This window comes from Triturus cristatus, chromosome 4_1 (assembly GCF_964204655.1).
Source record: "Triturus cristatus chromosome 4_1, aTriCri1.1, whole genome shotgun sequence".
Classification (NCBI taxonomy): Eukaryota; Metazoa; Chordata; class Amphibia; order Caudata; family Salamandridae; genus Triturus; species Triturus cristatus.
In genome coordinates, this window is record NC_140585.1 from 1274453229 (window position 1) to 1274470524 (window position 17296).

General features: G+C 43.9%; 1 protein-coding gene across 5 annotated transcripts in view; it reads right to left on the reverse strand.

Annotated features, from left to right (window-relative positions):
• TESPA1 (thymocyte expressed, positive selection associated 1) overlaps window positions 1-17296 on the reverse strand; it is a 267771-nt gene that overhangs the window by 167580 nt on the left and 82895 nt on the right. For all 5 annotated transcript variants that reach the window (XM_085654778.1, XM_085654776.1, XM_085654780.1 and 2 more), the window contains exons 2-3: window positions 11042-11260; window positions 1636-1678 (exon numbers count right to left, since the gene is read on the reverse strand). In XM_085654778.1, coding sequence (XP_085510904.1) covers window positions 1636-1678; window positions 11042-11207 — 209 coding nt within the window. In that variant the 5' untranslated portion in view covers window positions 11208-11260. The remainder of the gene's footprint in view (window positions 1-1635; window positions 1679-11041; window positions 11261-17296) is intronic.

The window sequence follows — 17296 nt, forward strand, 5'->3', positions numbered from 1 at the left end:
GAATTTGCAATTTCCTTGTAAAATGTCTAATTACTACTCCTGACCATAGGGCAACTGCTGCTATACTCAATATCAAACCCTCTCAAAAATACAAATAGCACTAAAACAAAAAACACATAATTACCATTAAATGTATATGCCACTCCAGCTACCTAGTCTCAACATCACACAAAGTCCTACACACCCAACTGCCTGAATATTTTCTTTGAGATCTCATTTACACTAGGCCCGGGTGTAATTTTAACTCGCATAAATGGATGTGAGGGTGCATTTTGCGGTAAGAAAATAGCACTAGATGCCAGGAGTGAGTTGGAGGGAAAATTCTACCCCAACAGCACATTTAGCACTATTTCATGGCGCAAAATGCTTTCTTGCGCTCATTTTGGATGCGAGCGGGGCAATTGGGCGAGCTGGGCATTTTGTGATAAGAAAATGGCATTAAATGCTTTAGGGTAAATTGGGTGATAATCCTACCCCAAGAGCATTTATAATGCGCGCGAGCAGCCGCTTGTGCTTGCTATTCATGTTTTGTTGCATTTAGCACTATTTCTTATTGCAAAATTCATTCTTGCGCCCATTTTGGATGTGATAGGGCAGAAATAGCATTAAACGCAGAACTACTCTTCTCACGCAACTATGCGTAATCTTCCTAATTTGTTTGATAACTCAGCCTGATTATGATACACTGAATTATGGAAGTTATGCACACCCCTAGTCTACATGTTCCACAAATGATGGTGGCAGGTGGGAGTTATGTTTAAATGAATATGGTGGTTCACGCCTGTCACCCATAATTTCCATTTCATTTTAGTTTTTTGTAAGAATTATACATATATTGGGAAGAAAAAAGACTTGCAACTGTTATAACCTCCGTTTCAAAGAAAAAAGAATAGGCTTCGTGCAAACATAAAATGCAATAAAAACTCTTCAAGTTGGAGCCAAACGATATTACATTTATAAATAATGCCCCAAAAAGAGGAAACAATATACCCTGCAAAGTTTAGTTTGTAAACCGCAATGAATTACACAATTTAATAATTAATGGCTGAATATGAGATTTGGTAATAAACAGGAGATTCACTAATTCTATTTTATAAAGACATGAATTCACATTGTGGAGAGAAGAGACTTTTGTAAAATTCACACTGATTTTGCTAAAAGAAAAAAGGCAACCTTTCACAGAAACACATGTTTTGTGAGACCAACTGCAGCTTGTGACCGAGCGAATCATATGTCAAATCTGAATTTTACAAATTGCGATGGCATGCATAGCTTATAATACGATGGCGAACTTCACAACATAGGCACTTTGAGAAGTTGCAAGAGAATGCACGTAGCAGAAAGAGAATGCACTTAGCACAACTTGACCTGCGGCCAGCAAGGGGACAAATACATTTAGCCAAATCGAAGTTATTACGCCCTCATCAACCTTTTCTATTTTTTGTGTTGCCAATTACATTATTCTAAAGTCGCCCACTTTAAAGTGCAATCTGGCTTGGTTTTAAGGCTTTTCCAGTGTTTTAAAACCCCTAACTCGGCTATAGGTAGATTACAGCCAATTCATAGCTTTAGAAACGAGGAGGTAATACAACGGTCTGTGGTGAACGAGAGTCGGTACATTCTTTTTCAACTTACCGGCAGTCCTGCAGCCAGTTCTGGATCTTCTTGGAGGGCGTTCCTGTTTCAGAGAATGGAAAGTCACGGTTCAGAGTTCAGCGATAAGCAATACACGCAAGTCATTGCCAAGGCGCGGTAGATAACTTGTCTTTCTTTTAGGTAAGCTTTGTTCAGCACGCAGCGTTTCTAAGTGGAACAAGCACTTGCAATGCATTCGATCTCGCCTTTGGGACTTTAAATGTTTTAAGCTATGCAGCACATTAGCCTGGGTGCTGAAACATCTACTGTGTTTTAACATAGAGGGAAAGTAAGCGCCAAACTGCGTGACACCCCAGGTATGGGAACACATGGAGAGAAATATTGCCTTTCAGCTGAAAATGGTATAGTCCAAAGCTCTGTTTGTAATATAAAAGCAGGGCCTTCAATAATCATATCACTGAAAATACAAAATTTGAAAAAAAATATTATTGTCTACGGGTGCTTGTGGAAGACAATTTCTATGGACTGGAATCCAGAAAATGGATTGGTGTGGCTCACTGGTTAGAGGCAGCAGACCTGGAAGCAGAGGACAGCCCGGGACCAGGGTTCAATTCCTGATGCGGCAGGGTCGTGGACCAGGGCCAGCGGACTTGATAATTCTTGCTTCGGTGCCTACTCTAACCTGCGATCACACTCGGCAACTCTGGGCATTAGCTTGCCTCATCTCCACAACGGCCCCCCACATTCGCTGGGGATGCCTGGTTTCACCTTGGAGATACCCTGGAGGGACCATCTCACAGGGATAACCAGGACGGGTTCCCCAGCGGTCTACAGCGCCACGACGCCTCAGGGCAGCAGTGCGCTTTACAAGACACATACATATATTCTGGCATTTTACTGACCTCTGCTGGTCGTTTTCTATCAAGAAAGTTAAATAGAGGCAGTTGCCAGAAAAATAAAAAACAGAAAGTCCCTCAGCAGAAAGCAATTTTAGTATTTTACTGACCTCTGCTGGTCATTTTCTATCAAGACAGTTAAATAGAGGCTGTTGAACAGAAAAGAAAGTCCCTAAGCGGAAGCAGACAAGTCCTAGGGCTGATCTCCAGAGCCCACAAAGTACATACACATATAAGTATATACTAAAGTATATCTACTAAAGTATATACTAAAGTATATACAAAAATGGTTTCCTACTTTCACGAGCATGATGCTATTCAATCTCCTCAGTTCAATCACGATTTATGAGGGAATCCACCTGATAATATAAAAGAAGCAATAGTTAGTTTCTAGAATGTACAAAATACAGACTTGAAACCAGAAGTGGATTCAGGGTTGAACTGGCCAGTATGGCAATCAGGCAGTGCCCGATGACCTGGCCTGACTGGACAGTGAGTGGGTCTGTTTTTTTTTAGCAGTTTGTGTGCCTGCTTTATGGCAAGGTGGGTGTTTTTTATTGTTGATTTCCCTGATATTCCCACAACATTGTCTGCAACAAACACAAATGTATGCAGTTCCGTATGCCGTGCAAAATAGCCAAACAGCGTGTCTTTAAAAGTTCAGAATTGCCCGATTAAAATGCAGGCCACTTTTTGTTAGCTGTCTAGTTAGCTAACGGGGCCAATTTGTTTTTGGTGCCAAAGCCTATTTTTTTGCAGTCCGACCCTTAGTGGATTCACACTTCACTTGTAACTTGATGTCTAGAAACTAACTGAATATCCCGATCAATTGCTACTCTAATGTAACCATCCCTCTTCCTCATAAACAGAGCATACGTCTTCAGTGTTTAGACCTATATTTTAGTAATTTATCATACTGAGCTCTCTCAGCCAGGGTTTCCAATTTCAAATCTGTAAAGTAATGGAAAAACTAATTTGTTTCATAAACCTTTGTAGCACAAACACTGCAATATCCTCCATAGGCCACCTACCTTCACTCTCCATTTTCATCCAAGGTGCCCTTTAAAAGTGGGCTGATGATTAGCTGCAAACATACCATGGCATTAGCAATTCTGGGTGTGTGTGTGGGTTTATGCTCGGAATAACATTTTAATGGGAAGTAATATTTGGGAATCACTATTTTCATACCGATGCTCACAATTGTTCCCCTGTTTTTGTCAGGAGTTTTACCCAGACATTTTCTTACTTTGCACAGAGGGGCCCAGATGAAAACTTTAAACCGTGGTGCTACTGGTGATTTTTTAATCCCAACTGGGGCTTTTAACAACCGTTATCAGACCCAACAGGATTATCGGGCTGCTAGTATGGGCCCCTAAATCAGCTTTGCTTTCTTACCATGCACTTCACCTTCAGGTTTGTTCCATTATCTTTTTTTATTTTTTTTAATTCTTTTTATTGAAATAATCCACAGCACATACAAAAAACTATATAAGCATCTTATATCGCATCATATTATTATAAAACACTTTTAAAAGTTTCAATCCATCATATGATCGATCATGGGGCCCCATATATATTTACCCAATTTACGCTTTCTAACCCCTTTGACAGCATAAAGGCTGTATTCCAAGTTAAACACATTAAAAAACCTGGCCACATCTCAAAAGTTGGTGCCTCTTGATGTAACCACATAGAAGATATACACAGCTGAGCCACCGCGGTGGCAATGAAAATAAGATAGCGTAATTTATACACAGGTACCCCCGGCCGTAGATCTTCCCCAATTCCTAAGAGCATTATAGCGATAAAAATCTTTTTCTCCGCCCTTGTTATTTCTAAGGGAAACCTTTCAATATGTTCAACCAGATGTAATACGTTTCTACATGAATAAAAAATATGCACAATATCGGCAGTATCCGCTCTTCATCGGAAACATTTCCCATAATTAACCCCATCCCACTTCAGCATTTTTGCAGGAGTATGATACAGATTAAATAGTCTTATAATGTTGTGCTCTTAAATTGGCCGATATAAAAAATGTCCCTGCTATGCTAATTGAATGTGCGACAGCCACATCCCGCTCTCCCAACCGATTTTCTCATTTAAGATCATGCATATCGAGATCATCCCTTCTAGTCTCCAACAAGTTATACAATATCCCAATCTCACCTTGCCACCTAATAGCTTCTATCAATTTATGCTGTTTACTCATAATTTGCAGTTTACATAAAAAATCACGAATTTGTAGAAACTTAACAAATTGATTTTTAGGCAAATGAAACTTATCCACCAATATTGAAAAGGAGGAGCATAAACCCCCTTCACCATAAAAATCTCCCACTATTGCAATACCTTTTAATCTCCAATTATCCACCACCTGGACCCAAAAAATCGCCAGTAATATTGTAGTCGCTGAGGTGGGGGTGTAGTATGACACGCTTTTAATCTGGAGGCTTGTCCGTACTGCCTTCCATACCTTGAAAGCTGTACTGATGATCTTAAAACAAGTTCTTTTGTAATAACTGCCCTCTAGTTCTTAGCTTCAGTCCCCAATACCATATCATATAGAGATGGGGCTTCAGCAGTATTGCCGACTTGTTCTCCTGTTAAAAGTATTCGTAAAGTTCTGTAATATACAGGCATAATAATAGAAAGTGAAGTTCGGGACCGACAACCCTCCTTTCTCTAGGGGGAGAGTCATAAAACGCATTGCTCTGCTTGGTGACCCCAGGGCCCATAGAAATCTAGCACATACTGACTGCAATTGTTGTAGCTGCACACGAGACAGTTCCAATGGAACTGCCTTAAAATAGTAGAGAACCATGGGTAATATGTTCATTTTGAGAATGTTACATCTTCCAACCAGTGAAAGATGTAAGCATTTCCATCTCTCCAGCGAATGCCTTTTATTAGTTATAATAGCCCCCCAGTTAACCTCAACCAATTCCTTTAGACACACCCGGATCTTGAGTCCTAAATATGTCACTTCTTTAACAATTCTAGGCTCGTTAACAGCCACTTGATTTGTGTAGAAAATCTGGGTTTTGGCAGCATTCAGTTTGTAACCTGAAATGGAGATGATCGATTGCGCTAGGTGTTCAATTTCTGACATTGCTGCAACGGGGTCAGGTGTTACGACCGCTACGTCATCAGCATATGCGAAGACACAAAAACGATCTTGCCCTATAATTACAGGTTTGATCCCAGCACTTCTCTCCAGCATATTTAGAAAAGGATTGATATTGGGCGAATTAAAGTGGAGAGCAGGGACAACCCTGCCTAGTCCCTCTAGAAATGCGCACGAGATCGGATTCAAGACTCATTGCACATATCTTGGCCACAGGAGCTCGGTATAAAACCTGAATAGCTTCGATATACCCGGGGCCAAACCCCATCTGTTATAAAAATTTCCCATAAAAAATCCCATGCGACACGATCGAAAGCCATTTCGGCATCTAGAAGAATCAACCCAAAATCATTGCCCTGTACCTTTGCTATGTCGAGTAGAGTCACAACCTTATTGATATGATTAATAGTCCCCCTATTGGGTATAAATCCATGCTGTCTTTGGGACACTAGTGTAGTAATAATTTTGGCCAACTGATTTGCTAAAATGTTGGCGTATTTCTTCCCGTCGCAATTGACTAAGGTCGATAAGACCCCGGGAGATTTAACGGTTTATCCTTCTTCTTGAATAAAACTATGTTTGCTTGATCCCAGGATCCTGGGGTAGATCCCCTTTGTGTGGCTTGAAACGCTGCTAGCTTATCCAATTTTAAGTCCTGAAAGAAAGTCTTATAGACCTCCGAGGGTAGCCTATCAGGACCCGCCGTCTTGCCATTAGCAATACTATCAATGACCTCTTCTAATTCCTCTGCAGTAATTGAACTGTCTAAAAGGTCTACTTCTTCCCATCTCAATTGCTTGAATACTAGATTGGGCAATCCAATCTCCACAGTCTGTCCCCCCTACCTTATCTTCTGTATATAGCTCTTCATAAAAGCTATGGAAAATTCTTAACATTTCCTGGGGGTCGTGTACCAAAACACCCTGTGAATGTTTCATACCCTCAATTCTTTGTGAGGCTTCTTTTGAACGAAGTCTTTGCACTAGACAGCGCCCTGTGGCTTAACCATATTCATAGCAGTCTTGCTTATATAACTGGTATTTAATAGCATTTTCCTTACTCCATTGCAAATTAACTTTAGCTTTATATCTAGCAACATTGGATTGTAGTTGTCTAATGTTGCCATTTGCCATTATCCCTTGGGCTAACCTTTCTTCAGCTGTTTTAAGATTAAGATATAGTTCCTGGGCTGCTAACTTTACTTGCCTCTCTTTATGCAGTCCATAGCTCAGAGCTTCCCCCCTAAAACCAGTTTTGAGGGCATCCCAAACAAAACCCGTATGTGGAAGAGTTGCAGTTGTTTTCCAGGAACTCCTTAATCCAACCTTTCATATGATCTATAAACATGGAATCTAATAGGAGCTTCCTGTCGAATGTAAAAACTCTCGGAGTCTTATGGCTACCAAGAGCTGGGATATCCATCACTACTGGCCCATGATCAGAGGTAATCATAGGAAAGACTTGAATCTTGGCTCCTGTAACTAGTGGTGGAGATACAAAAAAATAATCAAGTCTCACTAATTTTTTACGCGGATGGCAATAAAATGTATATCCCAGATCCGACTCCTGCAGTGTTGCCCAGACGTCGATCAAACCATGATCTGTCAACAGGTGCTGTAATGCTTCAAACAGCTCAGGCTTCCTACCTTTATATCTTTGCCTACCGCATTGTAATTCCCCAAAACCCATATGTATATTGAAGTTCCCGCATAGTATCAGAGGGGTGGGCCATAAGGCCAATTCGATGTTTAACTCCTCGAGGACTGCAACCTCATCGAAGTTGGAGCCATAAATTGTACATACCGTATACCTACTTCCCCCGCCATACATTCCACAATGGCCCAACGACCCTGCTTATCCACTAATGCTCGCCCTGATTGCTGGATTTTTCATTTAGCTAATATTGCAACCCCCGAGTTGTTGTGGATTATTGTGAGCAAGCCAGAACCGCGAAGCCTAGTTCTGTTAGATTTTTCGGCTTTGCCCAGGGTACATGCGTTTCCTGTACACACACTAAATCAGGGTGAATAACTTGCAACTCTGCGGCTACTCTTTGTCTTTTATTAATGGTATTTAGCCCTCATACATTAAAAGAACAAATATGTAATCCTATTTTAGCCATCTTATCTCCCAGTTGGATATGGATGCATGCCCAAAATCGATACTTCTATTATCCAAATGTGTGCTTTCTCATCATTATCATATTTGAAATGCTGTGGATTATTATTTTTTTTCTATTTTACCCCCTCCCCCATATCCCCCCAAAACAGCCCCCCTCCCAGTCATCCCGCCCACCAGGCCCAAACCCCCCCCCGTAGTGAGGCTTTAGGACCAATGGTCCCTATGATGACGAACTCCCGTTCCCCGATAGCGCCCTTCCACCGGCACATCCCTTGTGTTTAAACAAAAAAAAAAAAAAACACCTATGCCGTTAAAAAGCCCACAGTTAACATCCGTGCTATTATTGTTTATCTTACAGAACCATATAGATATGGGACCATGAACACCCAGGACCAGCAAGAAGAACCCCCCCTCCTTGACGATCCTAAAAAAGATATAATGACCCTCCAATCAAAAACACCTAGTTGTAAGATTCAACTTCATATTTGAAACCATCATCTAATACTACAGAAAGGAGAAAAAAATGCCAACCGCCTGTCCTGACCTCACATAGACTGTAGATACTCCTTTGCTTGTATTTCAGATGTAAAGAAGAGCGTATGCTTCTTATATATCACCTTTAGCTTAGCGGGATTTAGCAAAAAAGCTTGCGCCCCTTTAGCCTGCAGTGGTGCAATAAGTTGCCGTAACTGCCAGCGCTGCTCTACTGTTTGTTCTTGCTTACATTCACTCAGTATATATAATCATTTAACATAGACTATTGTCATTGTTTTGCCTACTTCGGGCCAAAATCCACATATCTCATATGTTATTATCACTTTGTTAAAACATTTGTAACAATAACTATAAACTTACCCCCCTCCCACCTCTCCCTCCCCCGGTTCATAAGTCACAACCTTCACTTTAAGGCTTGAAGGCCATCTGTTCTATTGTGTACCTCAACTAACTATGCTATCCTCTGGGATATGAGGGACCTCAGGTATGGGTAATGAGCCAATCCCTTCCGGAATGGTGCGCAAGTAAAGCATCTCCTTCTCCGGGGGATCTTTTCCTGTGGTTAAGTCTGTGATCATTAGGTACCAAGCCCTCGCATCTTCCTCAAGCTTATCATCCCTCCTCACCTTTTTCATCCATATTAATTCTGCAGTGGCCCACTCTAGCATATCTCTAATCCACCTCTTGAATGTGGGTGGATCTGGGTTCAGCCAATGAATTGTGATTCACCTTTATGCTAACACGAGACCCAGTTGTATGAACTTTCTAGTGAATTTTTTGACTTTTGGCATGGTCAGTAGTCCCAACACCACTTATTTGATAGTGGCTGGTATGGTCCATCCTGTGACAGTCTGCAGGATATCTATAACTGTCCCCCAGTTGTGCGCCAACTCAGGACAGTCCCACAACACATGTACAAAATTCCGCATCCGAGGATTTGCATCTGTAACATGTGTCTGCCCGGTCCGGGTATATTTTGCGCAGTATTTGGGGAGTGAGGTAAGTCTGATGTACAACATTATATTGAGTTAATTTAAAGTGTGTGTTGGAGCTTATATGTCTGACCCCTTCATGTACTTTCTGCTATTGCGACTCCGTAAGGGGCTCACCCATTGCATCATCCCATTTCGTGTGCAGTTGAAAGGGAGTAGTGGGGACATCATCCTTCAGCGCTCTATATATGTGCGAAACGAACCTTCATCCTCCCGCCAGGGTGACTATCTTCTGAAACACTGTTGTGACCTGTGGCTCCTGTGGAAATGTCAGCCACAGTTCTCTAGTCACCGCCGAAATCTTAGCGTATTGCTGGAACTGTCCCCTGCCTAGTTGGAACGCGTCATATGCTTCCTCTCTCGTCATGAACCGCTCCGCAATGTACAGATCTCCCATCAAAAGACAGCCACCCTCCCTCCATTTTCTAACATTCATTGTGTGCCCAATCCGTTTGAAGGGTGCTACCGCCCACAGTGGAGTTTTCCGGGGCAGCCGGTGCTCTCTATAGTACCTTCTGAACCACCATTCCTCAAAACGATGCAACATGACGTATGGCATAGGGAAAAGAGCCTGGCACCCCTGACCCCATCATAAAAATTCAGGGAGGGAAATCTCTCAATGCTTGCCCGCCAACAATCGCTTCTCCCAATTGTCTTGCTCATCGAACCAATGCACCTCGTGCTGCAGTTGTGCAGCCATGTAATAAAAATTCAAACGAGGGACCTCCAGCCCTCCCATTCCCCATGGCTCTTCAGAGCGCTCAGCTTTATCCTCATCCATTTGGGCCCCCACAAGAGTTCTACGATCAGGCTATCAAGCTGAGAAAAAAACGTTTGCGGGACCATATATAAAGAATTCTGTAGGGTGTACAGGCATCTCGGCAGGATAACCATTTTAGTCAATGCTACCCTCCCCATTAATGATAACGGGTGTCCCTTCCAGAAGGCAACATATCTTTTAATACTGTCGACTCTCTTCACAATATTGTGGGCTAGGTATGCCGTGCTAGTATGCGTCAGTGTGAAACCCCAGGTCACGCACCCCATCCAGTACCCATCTCATCCCTACATTTGGTAGCTCATTATCAGGCTTCCCTATAAAACTCCCCATGGGAAACAGCTTGGATATTCTGGGGTTAAGGAGGTCAGACCTTACACCAAACCTATCCAGTACGGCAATAAGCACCGGGACTGCTTCCTCCGGGCGGTGCAAATATAACAGCGTATCATCTGCAGACATAGAGACCACATGTACCGTCCCCACCAATCGTATCCCCCAGTTCTCCATCTTTGTTCGTAAAATAATAGCCAGTGGCTACATCATGGTGGTGAACAGGAGCAGGGATAGGGGACACCCCTGCTGAGTATCCCGTTGTAAACTGAAACTCTGTGAGACTTTCCCTTGTATGCGCACCTTGCGGTCGGTCTATTATATATGACTTGTATCCATTGTATAAATGCTTGTCCCAGTCCCATTTTAGTCAGTACTGCCCACATATAAACCCACTCCACCGAGTCAAAGGCCTGTTGGATATCCAGCAGGCCTAGCGCCCACTCCTCGGATTGCAGACTCGGAGCATGCCAGACGTGTGCCAGAATTATCCATGTTCTTCTTATGTTTAAGGATTACTGTTGAAACTGAAGATCGTTATAATGTCCCTCGCCTCGTGGTTTGCAAACGTTTGCAGTAAGATTATTTATTTATTTGGGTAATATGTATAACATTTTGATCATTATATCATACAGTTTTGCCTACAAACAGTACTAACAAAAGTCTGTCGAGGTGATCAAAGCACTGGTCTGCAGGCTCTTACCGTCCAGGAAGACGTCATCCAGCTGCCGCTGTGGCAGTTCTGGCACATCCTGCATGGCCGCATCGGCATCCATCTCATCCACTGTGGTGTGCCAGTGTCGCGTGCGCCGGGCCCAGGCTCTTCTTTTATCCGTAGATCGGCTGGCGAAGGATAGGCCTTCCATCATGGCGCGAGGCAGTTACTGTATATAGCTGAACTTGTTAGGCCTGCCTTAAAGACCTAGAAGGAAGGGAGGAAGAACAAATAAATTGTTTGAAGGATTTTTGAGACAACACCTGTTACTGCAGCATAGCGGGTGTGATGGAACAATGTGAAGCCCTGCTGGGAAGAAGTCCTAAGTTAGTTGGGTTCCGGCCCCAAGCCAGCAGGGAACCAGCCCTAAAATCATAAATGTAGTCAGCCTGCCTGGCATTAGCCAGATAGACACAATGGGCAGTCAGGCATATGTTCCCTCGCGGAAAGGAGCAGAAATGGAGAAGATGCAGTTTTAGCTGAATTCTGGATTCTGAATTAGATGTGGTAGGAAGTGTGCCTGAATGCATCCCAGGCCTCTATGCTAGAGCTACTTTGTCACAAAGGATTGTGCAATGTTGACTGGTGTCGAACTTCAGCCCCTCCTTGAATTGTAAGTCCAGCGTTCCACAGTGCTCATGGAAGAGTACAGAGTTACATTTCTACAACTACTCTAAGGGTAGAAATGTAATTGAAAAAATGCAACACCTTCTAAATTTCAGTGGGTAACAGTGTCGAAGAGGCAGGAGAATGATGGCATCAGTAGGCACTGCCCGCTTGGACCATGGGAGTTAAGGCATATCCGAGCTGGGAGGCACCTGCCTGGAGCTCTCACATGATTAATGACCAGAGTAGTGACTGGAACTTATTTTTAATCATCATGCTTTGACCCTGAGTTACAGAGAGAGTGTCTGTGACGACTAGCTTCCTGGCTCACCACAGCAGCTAGGGGTTACCACGCTTCAGTTGCATCAATTGGAGTTGTTCCCCACTGGTGTCCGGGGCCACAGTACTACTGGACCCCAAACTAGATAACCAAGTATTTCTCTGCAGCACTTGCCTCTCTCAGGTTAGTGCGACAGAACAGTCTTATTCAAGGGGGCGGGGTCAGGGACATATCAAGGATTTAGTAGACCCAGGACCAAACATAATTTGGGGCCCCCTGCTTGAAAGAACACTGAATTCATTATACATTTTGAACTCATTCAAACCCCCTGCAGCTATGGTGAGATCAATGAGATCCCTCTTCTTGGCCGACGACATATTGGTCCAACCCAGCAGCGCACAGTTTCATTTAGGCTGAGCAGCACCAGAGAAGCATAAAGAGTAGCAGCGTGAACATGCCGGCTGCATGTGGTGCAGTGGACTGGTGTCTGATCTTTTGGGTCTGTGCATATGGAGGATGCAGTTTTTGTGCAATGTTCTCCCGTTCTTGCTCTATGAGGAACATATATTCTGGATCAGTTGGCATTAACCTGTGATCACACCAGCCCAGCAGCAGCTCTGCATGTACAGTGCAGACATGAAGGGAGCATATAATGTTGCTCTGCAATGCATGTGGCCTACCATCACGGTCTACACTTGGGTCGCACTGCAGCACAAGCAGTCTCCCGCTGGACTGCACCAGAAAATCAGAAAGACTAGTGATCGAACCAAGCCTTTTACCCACAATGTATGGTGAGGCTAGTCTGTCATCCCCTTCAGGCATATGGTGCTGATGGGTGCTTTTGTTTACTGCGCTGTCTCTGCTGCATGAGACTGGTATTCAGAGTCAGGAGGCCCAAGGCTGTAGTCACACCGGTCTGGCAGCAGCTTCACAAGAATGATGCAGTCGCAGCGGGAGCACACAATGCCCGGCTTTAGTCCATAGTAAGTGGCACATACTGCATAGAGGCAAAGGATTGTCAGTGGGCTGGGCATACACTTTTTAGAATGTTAAATATTTGCTGAATCTAACCAGAATCTAATTGGTAATTTTCTTTATACCTCACTATCACTCAGGTAGGGGTCAGAATGGACAGACTAAAAAATGGCAAAAAAATAAATAAGTAGACAAACCAGTTATATAAAAACTCTAGACTGTCACAAAAGCCTAAAGAGTGGTCCACTTAAATGGTGGCCCACTTAGCTCATGCCTTAAAATGTCTCTGGGTTTGATGGGTGAGACATTTGGAATACAATTTACTCGGTAATACAACCTACTACGACCAGTGACCAGTCAAGTCTTCACATTAGAAAGGAAAATAACTTTAATATACACAAGAACACATGAAAAATATACTACACATAAAACTAAGATACACAATAAAAACAGAAGTATCTTTGTCCCTCTGGGCCAGAGTTCTGGTCTCGAGCAGTATTATATCACCTAGATCCTAAGCATTATAAAGAACAAAGTTAAGATTGCATTATACAGGTGCCTTCTGTCTTGACATTGTTAGCAGAGTCCCACTAGTCCAATAGTCACTGGACTAGCTGTAGGAGAGTAGTCGCTCACCATGGTGCCAGTCCACTCTGATACCCTCCAATGACAAAAAGGTGGTCACAGTCTAGATCTCCTAGCATTATGGCACCCACAGGGATGGGTCTACTGCTATTAGCACAAGACAGGTAAGGGAAAGCTGGAGTCTATGCAATACCTGAGGAAGAGATGTAGAGTTCAAATGTTAACATTTTTAACACGGCATTCTTTTCCCAGCTACAGATGGTGCCTGGAAGCACCCACAGGCTCCCACAGCACAGGAGAGGGGCCAGGGGTGAACCAGTCTCACCTTTAATGAACGTATAAAGCTTCCAACGTTTACCTTGGTGATAATGTGCATTAAGTTTCCTTATCTTGAGCATCTGTTCAGCTGTGTGCAGTCGCCTCATGTTTCAATGTGGCATTTGCCTCCACAAGCATCACAGAAGCTCATTCTCTGCTTGGATGCCACCTGATGAGATGAAGCCCAGCTCCTTCTGTCAGAATGGCAAATTCTTTTCATGGATGGTCTGCCACAGACAGGCCTTCTCAAGTCTAATCTTTGTTCCCGGGACTGCAAAGGAGAATAGCAATCTAACTCCTCTGGATTCCACTCCCGTATCTCAGTTTCCTCAACAACCCTGGTGGGTGTCCAGTAAGAAAAAATGGAAAAGCCAGATCAGTGAGTGAAGAGTGCCTGCAGCCCTGCTTTCCAGTCTCTTGGTACTTGTTTGGACTGTCCCACAGAGAGGAAATTGTATTACCTCCGGACCAGGAGCCCTGACCACCACCCAGCAGATTGGGAGGGGGTTGGCCAAGCAGAGGGAGTCTGAGTTAAACACATTTAAGAGATAGTGCCTACCCCTACCAACCATATTCCTACAAGGAGTAGGGAGGGACACAGGGGGAGCTCGAATATCCAGAAAAACAGGCCTGTGTACTGAGGTACTGTGATGACAAAGGGGTCGCTGCGGGCCTGTGAGGCCAGCCCAAAGGGAGAGCATGGAGGCAGGAGTACGTTGTGCCACCTACAGCGTCCAGACACAAGGTGAAAGACTGATGCCTGAGACTGAGGGTGTTGGACTCTGGAGGAGTAGCCTACCTGCAGCTTAGAGGTCGAGAATGCTCACCAGATGATGAGGTGTCTCCTGTGGACGAAGATGAGACTGTAGGACTCCAATGGTGTCATTGAGGCCTGTGGCCTGGACCTCCGAGACAGTGGTGAGGCCAGAGAGGGGTCTATTTTTGGGGGTGACAGATCCCAGTTTGTTGGTGCAGGGGGCACTGGACCCTTCATGCTCCAGAACTATAACTATCTGGACGCTACTGGGTGGATCGGAGACGAGCGCTGGGACTCGGTGAGACCGTGAGTACTTTTTGCCTAAGCTGCGCTGAGGACTGTGCTCGAGGTTTCACTGTGGCCTGCTAATGGGCATGGATAGGGTGCTGTGAGGAGCCCAGTAGACATAAATGGATCGGTACACAGCTTATGGAACTGGGGGTGCCCCACCGGCTGAAAGCGGAGGCGGGCTACATGTGAAGTGAAGGAAAACGCTAGTAATGCGCACTTTAAGCTGACACAGTTCTATTACCTGCACCATGCATATAGTATGACACAACCCTGCACAGAATATTTTCAGATCAGGCAGAGGGCTGCACTAGATATAGTGTGAACCCAGCTCACTTTTTACACATGACATGGGGATGCCACAAGTTAGGGGCTGACTGGGCAGGGTCAGGTGGACACTTCAGGAGGTCACATGCACCCGGATATAGCTAACGGCTCAAGATTGTCTTCTCGATCTCCTACTGAAGCCCACAACAGGGAGTAAGATTAGGCATAGGTTGTTGGACTGGTGTTAGCGAGTTGACGTATAGTGATACACTGGACTAGGCCTGAGCCCCCACACCCTCACTACACAAATGACTGGCTGAACTGCGGGAGTGCACCATAACTGAGCGGTGCAGGCTGAAAAGAGTGTGAAATTATGAGAATGAGGAACAAGACCTAGAGATATGGGCAGAGTTGGTGAAGCAGGTTGAGGCGGTGGAGCGGAAGAATGATGATCCCTGCCCATTATGTACTGGTGCTGATGAGGGGGGCCCCTTAGGCGGGAGTGGGTCCCTGGAAAAGTGCTGAGATGCTGTGGGAGTGTGGTGACCCCTGGTGGGGACGAGGGCTGAGGACGTCTGCTGGTCCTGTGGTCCTGGGCTAAGCTAATGTATGTTTTTTACCGTAGGTATGTAGTACGAGCAAACTAAACCTTCCTGTGCCACCTGGCATGGGTTTCTCATGGGAACTGTGTATTGCATATGTGGAGAAATGCTGTAATGTTATACTGTTGACATGATATTGTTGCACGTCTTTGTCACGAAAACGTAAAATAAAAACAATACTTTGCAAAAATCACCAAAAATAAATAAATATCTAGAGTATTATTAACTGGCCCAGTAGTAGTAAAATATTATGATTTTTTGAGGGATCTACTTTTTCAGGACACCTGGATTTGAGGTCTGAAAAAATGCAATTTGAATGAGACTGCAGGTGTTTGGGCACTGAGTATTTGAACTTTACAAATGCCAACAAATGAACACATCTGGAGCTTTCTGAGAAGCTTTAAATGAGGATCCCTCGTGCAGTTCAAACATCAGCTAATTCAAGAAGTGTTTTGATTAAATGGAGAACTGTGTACTCGACTGAGCTTCAGAAAAAATCATTAATATTTCAAACTATTGCATGTAAGTCTGGCACCAGGGTGATCTACTGCATCAACACGATTCCTCCAGGGTTTCAGCTACATCACACTAGATGCAGATAACAGAAAATATTTTTTGTGAGGTCAAAAAATAAGATATAATGGTAATATACTTTACACTCTCTTTACGCTACTTTTAGCATATTTGTTTTATTTCATATGGGGTACCGCAGAAGATTTGCAACACGTTTCATATCACAGATCATTCCAACTGTATAATAAAGACGAGAATATATTTATTTCTGTCTCTTTGGTCACTCCTATCATTTTTTAGGTCAAGCCTACACAACGCATACGCTCTCCCCTCGAGTCATGTTGTATTCACTCTGTGGAGCTAGTTACATTAAACAAGGTCAGATACATTTTTTGGGGCATTTTCATAGAGCAAGAACTCGACTGACCCGAATGTATTCGAGCGCTTTACAAAAGAGGCAGTTACATTACACAAGGTCAGGTTAATCTTTTTGGTTTTAGTTATATGGAGATTAATTTATACCGACGTCGTCCCTGTTTATTCATTATTTCCTCTCTAACCGACAAATGGGAGTATTATGTTGTTGTTGCTATGTCCATTGCCCCTATACCCATGGGCTGGGACAGAGGGCGGGCCCGGGTTTTGCTGGTAAATGGATGGTGCGAGCAGCGTTTTGAATAAAAAAGTCTGGGAAGGGTGCCTGGTGTATAGAGGCCCGGGGGAGGAGAGATGTGACATCCCCACCATTGGAAAGTACTGAACTGGTATTTTTTATCGGTTGTTCAATACTCTAGTGAGACAGTCGCACAGATAATTGCTGTGGACTTGCATCGAGGCACTTGCCTTTCTGTCTCTGCATTAAAAAGCCTTGGAATGTGTCCATAAATGTTTCCTGAGGCAAGTCTGTATTTCTGAATCACACTGCATGTCCGAGTGTGTTGTAATTGTATAGCTCTTCAATCCCTGGTGGCACAGCACCCAGGGTAATGTGCTGCATGGTAAACACTTATAAGGTCCGAAAGGCGAGACCTATTGGCTATGCCAATGCTTAT